We start from the raw sequence: 18,302 nt of genomic DNA, 5'->3' as shown, positions 1-18,302 counted from the left end.
CTGCCTTTTCGAAAACCAGCTTGAACATCTGGAAGTTTGCAGTTCATGTATTGCTGAAGCCCGGCTTGGAAAATTTTGAGCATTACTTTATATATCCCTTAATCTAAATGAGATATAAAAAATAATTACTTGCAACTTCTTTTTTTTTTTTTTCAACTTCTTTTTATAAAGTATAATTTTTATAAGAAAATAATGACTTGAGGTCATACAGTTAGATGTTCCTATTAAATGTTGTAAAGTGGTCTTCATAAACCCTTCATTGTGAAAATGGGGGTTTTATTGGTTGAAATTACTAAATACAGGAGCCTTCAAAATACTGTATGTGAAAGGATCTCGTAACTACTTCCTTAAAGAATTTAGGGGAAGGTCTTAGTGATCAAGTGGCATTAATCTACTGAGTTTTTATAATTTAAAATTTCAGGATCTATGGTTGAAGAAGAAAATTCCTTTTCTGAAAATCAGCCATTTCCTTCTCTTAAGATGGTAAGTTCTTTACTTAGCGTAATGCTATCATTAATTCTTTTATATCTGAATAATTTATTTTGGTCTTTTAAATGGGCACTAAAAAGGCTGTGTAATGTAAACTAATGTTTGATGCTTTTTAGAGAAGATACATTTGTCTATTTGTGTACCTTTTTTTAATGAGAAACTGATTTGCTCAGATGAATAAATTTCCTACCTCAATGGATTAATTTGGAGAACAGAAAATTCACTTATTTCTGTATATAAACAGAGAGGAAAGGGCATGGAAAAGGGGGTGCAGAGGGAAGTGTGACGATGGGGGAGGCATTTTTACAAAATTTAAGGCTGGATTTTGGCTTTTAGAGAGAAATTCTCGAACAAAAGAATATAGGTACCCTGGCTACTTAAAATGAGATACAGATTTCAATAATTCACTCTGAAAAAGTGTAACAAAAATTCACATGAAGATTTAAAACTAGACACAGTTCATAGAGGAATTCCTTTGCCAGGCAGGTCATATACCCTCTTTGATCATGCTGAATATCCTTTTGTTCTTGTTGGCTCCATTTCCTAATTTTCCTGTTTTCCACTGTATTTCAGGTGATGTGTCAACTACAGTAGTTTTCTTAGGCAAAAAATAGGTAATAACCTGTTTATCATGGTTATTTACCCTCTAAAAAGGATGCTACAAAAAAACCCTATAATAGTCATTGTCCTAGTGCCTTTGGAGAAGGTAATGGCACCCCACTCCAGTACTCTTGCCTAGAAAATCCCATGGATGGAGGAGCCTGGAAGGCTGCAGTCCATGGGGTCTCTGAGTCGGACACCAATGAGCGACTTCAATTTCACTTTTCACTTTCATGCATTGGAGAAGGAAATGGCAGTCCACTCCAGTGTTCTTGCCTGGAGAATCCCAGGGACGGGGGAGCCTGGTTGGCTGCCATCTATGGGGTCGCACAGAATCGGACACGACTGAAGCGACTTAGCAGCAGCAGCACCAGTAGTTCCTTTAGGTCATGGTTTGAATAATTTTACAGATATTTATGAAGCCTAGCTAAGTCATTCCTTCTAGCCCAAAATTCTGAAATCATTTGGTTCTTAGAAATTTCATGATTTCTGGACATGATTTCATAGAACAGAAAAACAGATTTTTTAAAAATTGTGTTTCAGAGGATTGTCCTTTTCTCATTGTGCATTAGTCCAGTAAAAATATGGCAGATATATTAAGTAAGGCTAAACATATCAGAGAACAAAGTAAAAAAACCCACAGGAGATTGAATACAGCTTGTTTTAGGTATTGTACTTTTCATGCAGCTGGTTAATGCAGACCAGGGCTATATCCATGGTCACCAGAATTCCAGGCTATATTCTTATTCTGTTAGCATTCTTTTACTTGCTATTATAAAATTAAATACCATATATACTATCCATGTTGTTTCTAAAGTTTGAAATAAATTGTTCTAAATTAATTTGCTGCTTTAGCACGCTTGAGTATTTGACAAAACAAATTGATGTTTGAATAAACAAACCAGCTGCTTGTAGGTTAGTAAACAAGCTTCATATTTTATTTTATTTTTTAAAAAATTTGGCTGTGCTGGGTTTTCATTGCATCCCATGGGCTTTCTTGAATTGCACCACAGGGGCATTTCATTGAGGTATGCAGGCTTCTCTAATAACTGTGGAGCATGCAGGCTCAATAGTTCTCTCGTTGCTCCATGTCATATGGGAAGTTAGTTTACTGACCAGCAATCGCACCCACATTCCCTGCATTGGAAGGCGGATTCTTAACAGATGGACCACGAGGAAAGTCTCAAGCTTCATATTTTAGATTATATTTTCTAATTATGCCAGGCCAAGTGGTATTACTGCATAGTGTCTAGATAATTTAGCTAAATTGGTACTCTGTTATTTATATAGATAAAGACTTTTTTATTTATGAGCATCTTTAACTTTGGAGATAACATCTTTCCAGGGAGTTATCACTGTGGTACAAGTTAAGTATCATCACCTTCAAAACAAAGCTAGAAATTATGTTCTTTTGTATAACTATATCTTAGTAGATTGACATGCCTGGATGTGATTCAGAAAATATGACAGATGTCTTTTTAAATTCATGAAGCTGCTTGTCTGTTATTATTGCTCAGTTTAGTTGTTCAGTACTAATGGTGAAAAGGATTTTAGGTTAGGATCATCTCAATGGTTAGTAGCAATCAATTATCACATGCTAAAGACCACTGTCTTTGCTATTTAATTTGTTTTTACTTTCTTATTCAATTTAATCATTAACCAGGTTGTCAGTTTGAGTATAAGAAAAGACAGTGGTTTTTACCAACAGCACAAAGCGCTTTATCCTTAGTAGTGATATGTTTTCTTACAGATTGCTTTTTGTAATAAATTTGTTTCTCTTTTTTTCCTTCTTCTACCATTCATCTCACCAAAAACGAAACAAAATTTACCACCAACAAACGCAACTCTAGGTTTTAGAATCTTTGCCAGAAGATGTAGGGTTTAACATAGAAATTAAATGGATCTGCCAACAAAGGGTAAGCCATTCTCCATGTGACCCATTCTTCTTTCCTCCCTCTCATTTCTTTAAATGCATTGATTCTTGTCTCTTTGTTTTAGTGGAATAAGTGAAACTGAAATCTTATGGCTTCTTCCAGCAGGCACAGTGCTTGTTAGACCTTTTAAATAAAGCGTGATTTACACTTATTTGAGTTCTTAAAAGTTATGGAGTGGGCAGCCTTTGCCATCTCCAGGGGATCTTCCCAACCTCGGGACTGAACCCAGGTCTCCCGGATTGCAGGCAGATTTTTTACCAGCTGACCTACCAGGGAAGCCCAAGAATACTGGAGTGGGTAGCCTATCCCTTCTCCAGGGGATCTTCCTGACCCAGGAATCAAACTGTGATCTTCTGCATTGGAGGTGGATTCTTTACCAACTGAGCTATCAGTTATGATGAAGCCCAGTTATTACATAATATTAGAAAATCCAGTTTACATGCCTCTCATGCACACAGTAATATGGACAATTTCTGGGACTTGTAAAAGGAACAGAGAGAAATCTAACCAGTCAGAACTTTGTAAATGGTTAGTTTTTGGTTTTTTTTTTACCCCCATCTCAATATTTACCTTAAATAATTGTCTAAGCAGTTTTCTGTTAAGTGGCAGTAGCTAGTAGTAATTAGGGAAAGAAATTTCTGCACACGTGTCTAAAATTTAGTCATTCTTTTGTTTAGTAAAGAATTATTTATTGAAAAGCTGCTACTGTGCTTAAATGGTGAAAAAGAGCCTTGACTTTGTGGAGCCTAGTAGTGTTCTACTCCAGGAAAACAACTAACTCCTGGATGTATGAGATGGGGCTGCATGCTAAGAGTGCTGGTTGGGATGGGGAGACATTGGAAGTAGTTAATCCAGGCAATCTTGGTATTTGTTTCGGTCAGAATGATCAAAACTGTCCTGAAAGCATGTCTTTACATCACTATTTATGATAAGCTGGTCCTGGCTAACATGTTTTTCTTAGTACTTGATGTTTAGTTTTCAGAGCTTTTAGAATAACTGTAATGACTAATATTTTAAATTTTTAGTATTTGGGTATCAACAAGGCTCTTAGTATTTTACCTATATTTAGAAAATTAGTTTTTGAGGGTACTTAATGTGCCTAAGACTCAAGAATGAGATTTTTAACTGGTAATTCTTAGTTACCAGGGATTTTTGGCTAGTGAGTTAACAAATAAAGTGGAGTCTTTTTGTCCACTTACAGTTTATGAAGATTATATAAAAATATATTAAAGTCACAGCAGATTTCAGATTTCTAGAATATTAGCTTTCATTTTGTTAAACTTCATTAAAGCAAAAGTCAATTGGTATTATAATCACTTTGTATGAAAGCATCTATACCTAATTATAATAATTCACATAGGCCTTTGCTTTCCTTATCTGTAAAATACCAGTTGGACTATTCTCAAGAATTTTTCTTAGTACTGTGATTCTAGGGTATTTAATGATGTTTGTTTTCCTATTGTTCCATAGGATGGAATGTGGGATGGTAACTTATCAACATATTTTGACATGAATCTGTTTTTGGATATAATTTTAAAAACTGTTTTAGAAAATTCTGGGAAGAGGAGAATAGTATTTTCTTCATTTGATGCAGATATTTGCACAATGTAAGTAGTTTTCTTCTCCTATATACTTATTTCTCCTATATACTTAGACTATAGCTAGGATTTAGAGTAGTTTTACTGCAGTAGGAGGTGAGGAAGTTTTCAGCCTTCACCTTTGATTTGTTTTCTGTATTGCATTTTATATATTCCCTACATGAACTCCTTATTACCAAATTCAGAATTAAATTGAAGAAAGTAGGGAAAACTGCTAGACCATTCAGGTATGACCTAAATCAAATCCCTTATGATTATACAGTGGAAGTGAGAAATAGATTTAAGGGACTAGATCTGATAGATAAGAGTGCCTGATGAACTATGGAATGAGGTTCGTGACATTGTACAGGAGACAGGGATCAAGACCATCCCCATGGAAAAGAAATGCAAAAAAGCAAAATGGCCGTCTAGGGAGGCCTTTAATAGCTGTGAAAAGAAGAGAAGTGAAAAAGTAAAGGAAAAAAGGAAAGATATAAGTATCTGAATACAGAGTTCCGAAGAATACCAAGTAGAGATAAGAAAGCCTTCTTCAGCGATCAATGCAAAGAAATAGAGGAAAACAACAGAATGGGAAAGACTAGAGATCTCTTCAAGAAAATTAGAGATACCAAGGGAACATTTCATGCAAAGATGGGCTCGATAAAGGACAGAAATGGTATGGACCTAACAGAAGCAGACGATATTAAGAAGAGGTGGCAAGAATACACGGAAAAACTGTACAAAAAAGATCTTCACGACGCGGATAATCACGATGGTGTGATCACTCACCTAGAGCCAGATATCCTGGTATGTGAAGTCAAGTGGGCCTTAGAAAACATCACTACGAACAAAGCTAGTGGAGGTGATGGAATTCCAGTTGAGCTATTTCAAATCTTGAAAGATGATGCTGTGAAAGTGCTGCACTCAATCTGCCAGCAAATTTGGAAAACTCAGCAGCGGCCACAGGACTGGAAAAAGTCAGTTTTCATTCCAATCCCAAAGAAAGGCAATGCCAGAGAATGCTCAAACTAACACACAATTGCACTCATCTCACATGCTAGTAAAGTAATGCTCAAAATTCTCCAAGCCAGGCTTCGGCAATACATGAACCATGAACTTCCAGATGGAGAAGCTGGTTTTAGAAAAGGCAGAGGAACCAGAGATCAAATTGTCAGCATCTGCTGGATCATGGAAAAAGCAAGAGAGTTCCAGAGAAACATCTATTTCTGCTTTATTGACTATGCCAAAGCCTTTGACTGTGTGGATCACAATAAACTGGAAAATTCTAAAAGAGATGGGAATACCAGACCACCTGCCCTGCCTCTTGAGAAACCTGTATGCAGGTCAGGAAGCAACAGTTAGAACTGGCCATGGAACAACAGACTGGTTCCAAATAGGAAAAGGAGTACGTCAAGGATGTATATTGTCACCCTGCTTATTTAACTTCTATGCAGAGTACATCATGAGAAATGCTGGACTAGAAGAAACACAAGCTGGAATCAAGATTGCCGGGAGAAATATCAATAATCTCAGGTATGCAGATGGCAGAAAGTGAAGAGGAACTAAAAAGCCTCTTGATGAAAGTGAAAGAGGAGAGTGAAAAAGTTGGGTTAAAGCTCAACATTCAGAAAACGAAGATCATGGCATCTGGTCCCATCACTTTATGGCAAATAGATGGGAAAACAGTGGAAACAGTGTCAGAATTTATTTTGGGGGGGCTCCAAAATCACTGTAGATGGTGACTGCAGCCATGAAATTAAAAGACGCATACTCCTTGGAAGAAAAGTTATGACCAACCTAGATAGCATATTCAAAAGCAGTACATTATAGTCAAGGCTATGGTTTTTCCTGTGGTCATGTATGGATGTGAGAGTTAGACTGTGAAAAAGGCTGAGTGCCGAAGAATTGATGCGTTTGAGCTGTGGTGTTGGAGAAGACTCTTGAGTCCCTTGGACTGCAAGGAGATCCAACTAGTCCATTCTGAGACTGCAAGGAGATCCAGCTAGTCCATTCTGAAGGAAATCAGCCTTGGGATTTCTTTGAAAGAAATGATGCTAAAGCTGAAACTCCAGTACTTTGGCCACCTCATGCGAAGAGTTGACTCATTGGAAAAGACTGACACTGGGAGGGATTGGGGGCAGGAGGAGAAGGGGATGACCGAGGATGAGATGGCTGGATGGCATCACTGACTCGATGGCCGTGAGTCTGAGTGAACTCCAGAAGTTGGTGATGGATAGGGAGGCCTGGCATGCTGCGATTGATGGGGTCACAAAGAGTCCAACACTTCTGAGCCACTGAACTGAACTGAGATGTCTTGTACACCACTGGGTTGAAGTACCTCACACCCTGTGTTTCATTTTACGGACATATGAAATCCTCCTTACGGAATTGTAATCCTTCAGGGTTGTTTTTTTTTTTTGCCCATTTATGTGAGCATTTTAGCTCTTGTATAGAATAATTTAATTTTTTCTTTTATTTTTTTTAACTTACAGGCAATATATGTTAATGTTTGTTATACTTCTGTAACGAGTATGCCTTTAATTTCTTTTTGTTTATATTTTTAGTATTTTCTCAAATTTGAAAGCAATATGTTATGGTTATCTGCCGAGTGAAAAATATTTTTTAAATTTCTTTTTTAGGGTTCGGCAAAAGCAGAACAAATATCCCATATTATTTTTGACTCAGGGGAAATCTGATATTTACCCTGAACTCATGGACCTCAGATCTCGGACAACTCCCATTGCAATGAGCTTTGCACAATTTGAAAATCTACTGGTAAGCTATGCTTGAATTTTTTAATATTTAGTTTTTGAAAAATGTTTTAGAGTTATAGTAAAATTATATATTACTTTAACGTCTGAGTGGTTAGTTTTGACTTATGTGTAATGAGCAGATAGCTCTACGTGAAGCAGTTAAATGACCACTACTGACAAAAATTTTTTTGCAGGCCTTGGTTAAGTATGTTTTGTAGTTCAGTGTTCTGAGTGGGTGTTATGAATCATCTAAACTTGTTTGATTTATTAAATTGTAAGAAAAAATGCTAACGTTTTCCTTCCCTGTCCATTCTACTTTACAGAATACTAATATAGAGTATGACCATTTTAATTTGTAGTTAATGTTACTTTTTCATTAGTAACTTATTTTTCATCTTTTAGGGGATAAATGCACATACTGAAGACCTACTCAGAAATCCGTCCTATATTCAAGAAGCAAAAGCTAAGGGACTGGTCATATTCTGCTGGGGCGATGATACCAATGATCCTGAAAACAGAAAGAAATTAAAGGAATTTGGAGTTAATGGTCTAATTTATGATAGGTATTTGTTTTTTATGAAAAATTTTCATGGATTGTTAGAAGAGGAGAAGTAGTATAATTATCTTAACATTTATTTGTCAGTGAAATTTTTTCAATTTGGAGTATAGCACAGTCACTTGGGAAGTTTGTTAAAAATTCAGATTGCTCACTCACCTAGAAGATACATTGACTCATCTTGTAGTTGGAGGTGGCTGTTTGCCCTAAACCTGTTCTCTGTCTGTATGAACTTTCTTGGTGGTCTCATCCAGTTCTGTGGCTTTTCATACTTTGTACATCCCCAAATATCCTCCATGAGGGCAAGGCTTTACCTGTTTTGTACACTTTGGTATTGCCAATTTTTGGAACAATACAATAGCTTAAATAATTTGTTTTTAAATAAATTTGCTGGTTGTTTAAAATGTAAGTCTGAGATCTCTGAGAGATGAAAAGGTTGTTTAGTGTAAAAAAATCTCGGGTTAGAAGGTTTACTCTGCTGAGGGGGTTTAGTGGGCTTACTAATACTTGAGCAGCATCAAGTAAGTGATAAAATTTGTTACCAGACCTGCTTTAAAAAAATACAGTCCTTGGATTTAGTTCATATTACTGTTTGTTCTATAAAGTTATATTGCTTGCTTAATAAAGCTTTCCCCACCCCCGCTATTTGTCTGTATTAGTGTTGTCTTACTACAACCCGGATAATGCCTGCCTTTTAAGGTATTGGCTAATATTTCTTTAAGCTGCATAATTCATGATTCTTTCTATTAGATGTTTCCGTCTAATTAAAGGAAAATTAAAAATTTTAAGTTGTAATATGATGAAAGTCTTTAGCAAATTTTGAGGGAATATTTCTTTGAGGAGGAGGAGGAAGGAATGATTGCAAACATTTTCAGGTAAGAAAAGTATATTGTGAGATTATATCATGTACAGCTGTTGTAGAGTATAGAAATTTTAGTCAGATCCTTCATCTAAAGGGCCCTACTTGGTTGTAGCAAACACTAACCTTGCAAGGAAAACAGGAAGATACTGTGTGATATATATAAAAAGCCAAAACAGAGTGAGTGCTTCGTGGCACAGGGTCAACAAAAATAATTTTAAAGAGGAAGCAAGAGATAGATTTGAGCATGGGTGGTGGTGGTGAAATTTGCTGTGACAGATTTTGCGTTTTAGGCAGAGGTGGGAGCAGGCACCAGGGCAGGACTGTGTTGAGGGTGTGTGTGGAGGATGTTTAGGTGACCCAGCACTGGGCTTCTGCTTGGGCCCAATGAGAGGTGAGATGTGAACTGGGTTAGAGTCAGTTTTTATTATTCTTGGAAGTTTTTTCTTCTTTTTTAAAGAATTTTAGTCAAAGTATTACATGTATATTTATAATCAACCATACTTATATATATGAACTAAATATATATGTGTCTTCTGTGTGTGTGTGTATGTGTACATATTTCAAATAGGTCAAGACTAATAATAAAAACTTAACAGTCCTGGGAATTCCCTCGCATTCTATGGTTAGAAGTTAGTGCTTTCATTGCCAATGGCTTAAGTTCAGTTCCTGGTTGGGCAACTAAGATCCTGCAAGCAATGAGGTGCAACCAAGAAAAACCTAGCAATCTTTCCTATCTCTTTCATTGTCCCTGAGTTCCTGTGTAAATTTTTTTTTAAACTGTTTCTTACGGTATTTAAGGTGCTTATTGCTGTTATTTTTTCATTATCAAATTTAGACATATTGAAGATCTAAATGATTAAGAATCTTTGTTTCATTTTACATGAGGGGAAATTGTGATGTGTTTTTAATTTGTCAAAACCAGTTCTAATTTTACAAAGGCATTAATACAGATTTTAGATTTAATCATGGTTTTGTGATGTATTATCTTATATAAGCTGCTATGCTTAATTTACTGATATTTGGAATTTCTGCATTTGTAGTAATGACGAAAATGGCCTTTAATTTACCTTTATCAAATGATTGTCTAATTTTGACTTGAGGATAATACTTGCCTCATACAGTAAATTGAGCAATGTTTCCTCTTTGTATACTGTGTCTGCTCAAATTATTTAAAATAATTCAGTAACAGAACCCACATTTAAAGAACATTATTATTAGATATGAACTCCCTTGTGTGCCCCTCTCTAATTATATTCCCTTACCCCCTCCCTCAGATATAACTGATTATCAGGTTATTCTCAAATTTTTTTAAATTCTTGGTAGCAGCAGACAATATAACATTTAGTTTTTCATGGCTTTAAATTTTATTTGTACTCTTTCCCTACTTGTTACATTCTTAAAGTCAACCCATTTGTTGCATGTTATGATATGTTTCTCTTCATGGCTCTATGATTCTACCACAATTTATTCTACTATTGGAGAATGTTGAGGTGGTTGCCAAAGTTCGGTGTTACACTGTTTGTTGTAAATATTGTTGACCAGGTTATGTGTATAAGTTTCTTTAGGGGAATGACTTACTTAAACCTGTTGACCCCAAACCCAGTTTTAAATGCATTTTACATAGCAACCTAGTTCACATGTAGATATTTAATCTACAAGTGCGTACCTGAAACTATTGCTGTTGCTGCTGCTAAGTCGCTCCAGTCGTGTCCGACTCTGTGCGACCCCATAGACGGCAGCCCACCAGGCTCCCCCGTCCCTGGGATTCTCCAGGCAAGAGTACTGGAGTGGGGTGCCATTGCCTTCTCCGACCTGAAACTATTAAATGAGTTAAAAAGATAATGGTCTCTGAGTATTTATGTATGTGTGCTTTTTAAATGATTGTGCCATTGGCTTGCACCTTTTCTATGCTAGTTTTAACTTTCTGGATTAATTTTGTGACCCGCTGGGTCTCTAGCTCAGCATCAGGCATTTGTCTGTGGATTAGGCATTGGAAGTATAATAGGAATATGGGCAAGTGGAGCGGGCTGTTCTGTGCTTGTTCTCTGCTCACTGGAGCCTCCTAAGAGTTCTCAGGAGTAGGCCAGCCCAAAATAAACCTGTCAAGTAGAGTGGAAACTGAATCAACAAATGTTAAATGGTTCAGGGCATTCTGTAGGTTTCAAAGCTACAGGGGCTCTTTTGAGTGCTAGCCCACAGCAAGCCTGTCCATCCAGTCAGTCTTCTTCAGTAACATTGCTTGACTCCTTTTGGGTACAACTGCCATGCTGAGCAACAGTTCTTAGGTCAGAGCTCCTGTTTCCTGTAGTCCAGATCTTTTTCTCTGTCGCTTTACTGTCGTTTTTATCGAACATATAGTTCAGTATCTTCTTGAGAAAGGAGGATGGAAAGTCTGAAAACTTGCATGTCTGGAAATGGCTGGGCATGAAATTCCATGTTAGAAATCATTTTTTTAGACTTTTAAAAGCATTTCTTTCTCCATTATCTTCACAATTCCATTGTGCTGTTAAGAAATGTGAAACCATGTTGATTCCTACTCCCTCACATGTGATTTGTTTGTTTTCCTGAAGTCTGGAGAATCTTCGCTTTTGTCTCTAGTGTTCTAAATTTTCAGAAAGATGGTCTTGTGGGTCTGCTATGCACTTGGTATCCCTTTTGTTTTTCTTTATAGAAATCCTTTCATTTGTATATTACATACTCTTTGACCAGATTTAAATTCTTAGCTTTTTTCCTATTTTATATCTTTGTCTTTTTGTTCTACTTTCAGAGATTTCCTCAACCTTGTGTCCGCTGATCCTGTTGAGTTTTTCGTATCTGCTGTTGTGCTTTTAATTTTCAAGAACTGTCTTTTTTCCTCTGAACGCTCTTTTTTTCTATATGTATTTAAAAAATTCTGTTCTCATTTGATGAAATTGCTATCTGAAATCATTAAGGATCACTTAGAAAAAAATTTTTTTCTTCTCTTTTGCTCACTATCTTACATGTTAGAAGCTTTCCTCAGATATTTAGAAATCCTTGGTTAAGGAATTGGAATCTAAAAAGCTTGTTGGAAACTCTTGAGTGTATGAATATGGCTTGTGAAATATCATTGTGCAGTAATCTGTGTGACCCCTTTGGTCACACATCTATCATTAGATTAAAAACTTTGCTTTTTGATTGGTCAGATTGCTCATAGAAGACTGTAGTATTTTGTACTTAGAGGATACAAGTCTGGCTGCTCAGTTTCTTGGAGTCAAGTGAGGAAAGAGAGATGGGTGAAGAAGGGCAGGTCTCTGTGTTTAGAATTTGTTGTATTTGTACCATCTCTAATTTTCCTGATGCTGATGGCTATTTCATAAAATGTCTCAGACTCTTCTCATGTAGTCTTCTCCCTCATTCAGGCTGGACCAAGTAGGGCAGGGGCAGCCTCCACAGCAGGGAGTTAAATGGAGGGGGGAACCACTTGCTGCTGCTCAACCTTCACCCCATCCTCCCATCTTTGAGCCCCTTCCTCCCCCTACCCAGTTCCGGAGGAGTTTGGGCTACTTTTAATGCACCCTTTTCATTGTTTCAACTACTAGCTTGTGGTTTGGACTTTGCTGTTCTGCTAATTGAAGTACTTTATTACTTATCCATCTGTTTTCCAGCTTCCAAAATTTTGTTGCTGTGTCTCTTTGTTTTTTCTCATATTTAGTGAATTTTCTCTCAATACCCTTATTTTATTTCTAACAGGATATAGGGTATGAACTTAGGTGCTTGTATTCAGTCTGATATCCTGATCCAGAGATCACTTTTCATTATTTTATACATGCCTTTAATTAAGTCTTTGTGTTAGAATAGTGAAATATTTCATAAAATCAATACTTGAAAAATCTTGTTTTAAGAAAATTCTCCCTATTCTGATGCCATAGTAGTTTCTCAGGTGGTGCAGTGGTAGAGAATCCACCTGCCAATGCAAGAGACGCAGGAGATTTGGGTTCAGTCCCTGGGTTGGGAAGATCCCCTGGAGGACAGTATTCTTGCTTGGAAAATCCCATGGACAGAGGAGCCTGGCAGGCTACAGTCCATGGTGTTGCAAACAGTCTGAGCACTGCTGAGTGGCTTGATGTCATAAAGAGTTGGTGCCTCATGTAAATTGTCTGGTTTTTTACATTTAAACAATGAAAGGTCTGCCTTGCTGTGCTGGTGGGCAATGCTAGTACCATTATTGTCACTTGGGGCTCTCAACTCTAGATACATCTGTTAGTACTACATAGCTTTAGCATAATTTTCACACTGCTGAGTCCTTTTTTTTTTTTTTTAATTTTATAATTTAATCTTAATGTTTTGGCTGCATCATGTGGCATGTGGGATCTTAATTCCCCAGCCAGGGCTGGAACCCATGTACCCTGCAGTGGAAATGTGGGTTCTTAACTGCAGAACTGCCAGGGAAGTCCGGAGCAGTCCTTTTCATCTTGATCTTTAGTTGCTTGAAGTCAGAATCAGGTATGAATTCCAACTCTACCTTGTAGTAACTTCCCATCTGTCAGATAAGGCATTGCTGATTGGAGAAAAGATACTTGAAGAATCACTAGTAAGCTACAGATTTCATTTTCTGATTCAATTTATAATCAGCTCTTTTGCTTCAGGGTTGCAAAAAGGCAGTGAGTAGACTGGAAGAAGAGAAATGTTTTTAAATAAAACTGATGCTTATATCTTTTAAAGAAAAAATTAAAAGACTTTGTAGTATAGGTGTTCTAGGCATTCTGTAGGTTGTGAGATCCTAAGTAAGCCATAAAATTACCTATTTTATGTTTTGTGTTTATCTCATCATAGGATATATGATTGGATGCCTGAACAGCCAAATATATTCCAAGTGGAGCAGTTGGAACGCCTGAAGCAAGAATTACCAGAGCTTAAGAGCTGTTTGTGTCCTACTGTTAGCCGCTTTGTTCCCTCATCTTTGTGTGGGGAGCCTGACATTCTTGTGGATGCCAATGGCATTGATAATGTGGAGAGTGCTTAGCGTTTACTGGGTGGAGACCATTTGGGGCATGCACCGCTATTCTGGGTATTCACTTTTCATCACTAAGCACTGTTTATGCCTTTTAGGTTTTCAGTCCAATGAAGCAATAATGAAGTATTTTCTATTTCATTACAGTTCTTGCTAGAATTTCAAGTATGCTATTTAAATCACTTGGCCAGGTATAATTACCAGTCAGTCTCTTTACAATGAGAATATTTATTTATTGGTAAATACTTTAAATATGTAAATGGATAATGTTAAACATAGATTTTGGAATTAGCTATATAAATATCTCATATTTACACTTACTACAGCTTTTTATTTGATCAGGTCAGAAATACTTAGCACTCAGAAGACCATGACTATGCATAATTATACCTGACCATGGGAAAAATAAGTACCTCAAATGCATGTATTTGCACTGGTGATTCCTACTGCACAAACCTTTGTGCCATCTATGTGTATAATGTATTTTTCACATGAATTGACATGCACACCATTTTCATTCAGTATGAACCTTGAGGCTGCTGCCATTTTCCCATTTAACCAAACCAATACCTGTGTAAATAGCCTAAAGGTGATCCTTGAAAACTTGTTTCATAAATCTTTCAGAAGTTATTTTGCATAAATATTAAAATTCCAGAAAGCTGCAGGGTGACTTAATGTACAAAATATTACAAGTATGGATTGCAGACTTCATACAATAGATAATAATGTATAAATTCTATTGAATGCATGCTTTCTGTTTTAAGCATGAGACTACATGTTTACTGTAAGTCCTTGCATCTGTGGTGCTAGGTGAGTGTGAGAAGGTGTCAAGGACTGAAAAAATATTTTGTTGCCTAAAAAAAAAGGAAAAAAAAGTTGTCTGTAGGCATGTTAAATATGCTTAAGTGTGTCTCTCACTACCTATTACACACCATTGCTTTGTGAATTTGTTTTATGTATGTGTGTTGTACAGTAGATAAAACCCTGTGCAAAAAATAAATGTCCTGAATTCTCATTGGTATTCTTTATTGGTTAATGAATATCATGCATGTAATTTATTTAGAAATGTAGAAGATTCTACTGTATGTGTATGCGTATTATTAGGATTATAAAAAGGTTTCTTTCATTAGAAGCAGATTGTTTTGGCATAACTAACTTATGAGTGAATGTTAAATAAAATACACAGATTTATTTTCTTCATTATAAAATGAAATTTCAAGATGTTACTTGTGTAGAATTGGTCCTTTACTATTATTATGAGATACTGGAATTTAGTGTCCAACCTGAAAGGATGGCTTATTTGCATACAGCTTTTACTTCATGTAGGCAGTTTATTCATTACTGATACGATTTGGTAATAGCTGAGAACCTAAAACTTGGGTTGTATGTTGTATCTTTACTTTTTTAAGCTGAGTAGTGCAGTTTTGGTCAGATCTTAATTGTGTGAAGATAGGCTTTAAAATCCTATGGTACTGTTTGTAACACTGATATTTAATGGAAAATAGTTTAGGAAATAGAGTTTTCTGCAGGGATTTTATATACTTTTCTCATGTTGAAAGAGATTTTGCAACACTTTGTGTGGAAATTAACTTGGTGTGAATTAGGCACTTTTAGAAAACTTCTGAAAAAGAATTACTTTTTTTTGATCTACAGACCTGGTATAATGCAGTTACCATTACTTTATGATAACTTGATTAGCCATATGTGTATTTCTAGTCCTGTTTGTTGGCTCCTCCCCTGTGCCTTTTAGTTAAGCTCCATTTTGAAGACTTGCAGATCATGAATGGAAAGAAGAGGAACAGGAAAGGAAGTGATGTAGGGGTCAGTTTCCTCAACAGTACAATTTGCTGAGTAGAGCTTACAGCCGCTGCTTGTGACAAGGACAGAACCTCACTGCTCACTTTCTCCTGTCTCTTTCTGACCTTATAAACACCGGGGTTAGTAGATGATTAACTCATAGCTAGCAGTAGCTTCCCTTGTTATAGGACTAAGTCCTGGTTTCCATATCACCAGCTGTTGCCCCATATACTCTGCTCTAGCTACACTGTGCCTGTGTTGGGCCCTCGCCATGCCGTATTCCCACACTGCTCCCTGTCTGTAGCCATGTGCCTTGCCTGGAAGCCTTTTCTGCCCCTGATACTTTCTCCCTGCTCACGCTCATTTCTCCTTTAGCCCTTCATCGACCTCTCTGCTGCACCCTTGCCAAAACTTAGGAAGGGATAAATCCACCTTTTTTTACTCCATGGCTGAATGTTCATTCCTTGATCATGTCATGCATCACGGTACATTCTTGGTAGACACAGTTAATGTTTGCCTCACCACGCTGCAGGCTCTTCAAGGGTAGGGACATCGGTTTACAAATTTTTATTTCCATAATGCATGGGGACATAGTAGAAAAGAAGTGTTGGGAGTTTTGAGGATAATATAATTTGTATCAAATGTACTTTTGAGTTAAGAGATTTAATTTACTAAGAATGTAAACTTTGAGTTGGTTTACATTTTGGCAGTGAGTTGGTTTACATTTTGGCAGTTGGAATAGTTTATTAATGTCAATTTAAAATGTAGAAGTATAATGTTAAATTATTTTTATATTTTTTTGGAAATCGAGTGAAATGTTTGATAAAATGCTGCCATTGTTCTTTGATTTTTTTTCCATTATCTGGAATTATGTACTGTAACTGAATGTAAATATGAGGAACACAGTTGTTCATTCCTGTGTCAGTGGTGCCTGAGGGCTGCCACCGCCACCTGTTTACCTCTCTCCCATTGCTCCTTGTGACATTTGTCTTTCTTCTCCCCTCCGAAGCCCATACTTAGGCCTACCTCAGCACCGCTTTCCTTGACTTCCTTCTGCGTTCAGCTCAGGTGCCACCTCCTCAAAAACCATTCTTCTGCTTTTGATCAGAATCATGATGCAAACAAGTACAGCCAGCCTCTAAATCTCACAATTTTGCAGCTGGGGTAGTAAACCCAGACAAATTAACTGACTTACTGGGTCGGGACTACAACTGGGCTTTATGACTCCTAGTCCCATGTTCTTGGACAATGCTGCCCTCTGAAGTTTTGTGGCATTTGTTAGCATATGCTTTCTTGTAGTCCCACTTTTTATGTGCCTGTTCTATTTCCCTTACAAGATTGTAAGCCCCTTAAGGGCAAGGACCTCTTTGCATTTCTAGCACTACATAGTGTTCTATACTTAGATATGAACTAGATGAATAAATGGTGGAGACTACAATCCTAGTTTCCTAACTCAGATTGTTTCACAGTATACATATGTTTTTGTATGGTGTGCAGCCATGTTGTCTGGAGTGTGTGTGCATGCATGTGCATGTATGTTGGCATATTTAAACACAGAGTTCTCACTCCACCCCCAGTTTCTTGGGGTCACTTAGTTTATGGGCTACCATAACTAATTTTCTCCTCCGTGCTGAATGAGGATAGTTATGGGAATGAGTGGCAGATAAGGTAGTTTTCTCCCAGGCCTGTCCCTTTCTAGGGCAGTACACCTATATCCTGCAGTGGGTGGCTGAATCAGGTACTGCCTTGGGTAGGACTTGCATGACCTGTGGGGCCAGTGCTCATGAGTCTTGAGGGACCATCATTAACCTTGGTTCCTTGACTCTCCACACCCTGACTGCACACACACATGCATTATCACTGGCTTGGTACTCTAGGTTGACAGTGGAGTTCTAATCATTTAGATTCGAATACAAGTGATTTACTCTGTTTTAGGTTTGGATCATGTACTTTTGGGGTAGAGAGAATGTATACATACTAGAAGTAATGTAGTATTTGGTGTTCATGAGTGGAAATTATCAAAATAATCTCTTAGTGGGTATATATTGAGAAATGGATTTGAAATGGTTTAAAAGTAAGCATATGATTAAGATCCACAAGTATGTATTGGAGGAGAGCTCATGGATTGGAACAAAGTTTTCATGAGGCTCTCAAGCCGGTGCAGAATGGGGTGGTGGTCAGTTTGTGGTCAGGCCAAAGTAGTAGTATGTTCAGAGAGGATCATGGAGCCATCCCAACAATGGAAAAGGATTTAGGGATGTCAGAGGCCTTGCATCCTTGTAGGAGATAAAAGTTCATTGAGGATTTTTAAGGAAAATGACATGGTGAAATGAGCTTTTAAATAACGAAGAAAGTAATGTTAGTATAGGAATAATAAACCACTGGTGGCTCAGTGGTAGGGAATCCGCCCAGCAATGCAGGAGATGCAGGTTTGACCCTTGGGTTGAGAAGATCTAGAGAAGGAAATGGCAACCGACTCCAGTATTCTTGCCTGAGAAGTCCCATCAGCAGTCCATGGGGTTGCAAAAGAGTTGGAGATAACTTGGCAATGAATGGAAATAATTTGTCTAGTCCTCTACTAAATTGATCCAAACATACCTCTGCCTTTTTTCTCAGAAAACAAATACATATGGGGTGAATGAACTGAAACTTACTTGCAGAACCAAATTACATAATTTCATGGGAAAGAAACTAAACCTTAGTAAAAGTTCCATGTTATCCCATGATTTCAAATGTATTTTTCTGTGGCCCAGACCTCTCTA

General features: G+C 37.2%; 1 protein-coding gene across 6 annotated transcripts in view; it reads left to right on the top strand.

Moving 5' to 3' along the window:
- The window catches only part of GPCPD1 (glycerophosphocholine phosphodiesterase 1), a 69,788-nt gene extending 52,792 nt beyond the window's left edge, over positions 1–16,996 (top strand). For all 6 annotated transcript variants that reach the window (XM_069547956.1, XM_069547959.1, XM_069547960.1 and 3 more), the window contains 6 exons: positions 422–483; positions 2,940–3,005; positions 4,494–4,630; positions 7,240–7,375; positions 7,756–7,916; positions 13,566–16,996. In XM_069547956.1, the coding sequence (XP_069404057.1) occupies positions 422–483; positions 2,940–3,005; positions 4,494–4,630; positions 7,240–7,375; positions 7,756–7,916; positions 13,566–13,755 (752 nt within the window). In that variant the 3' untranslated portion in view covers positions 13,756–16,996. The remainder of the gene's footprint in view (positions 1–421; positions 484–2,939; positions 3,006–4,493; positions 4,631–7,239; positions 7,376–7,755; positions 7,917–13,565) is intronic.
- The last annotated feature ends 1,306 nt before the right edge of the window (positions 16,997–18,302 follow it).

Source organism: Ovis canadensis, chromosome 13, assembly GCF_042477335.2.
Source record: "Ovis canadensis isolate MfBH-ARS-UI-01 breed Bighorn chromosome 13, ARS-UI_OviCan_v2, whole genome shotgun sequence".
Lineage (NCBI taxonomy): Eukaryota > Metazoa > Chordata > Mammalia > Artiodactyla > Bovidae > Ovis > Ovis canadensis.
Note: the sequence above shows the minus strand (reverse complement) of the source record. Positions and strands in the feature narration are given on the sequence as shown.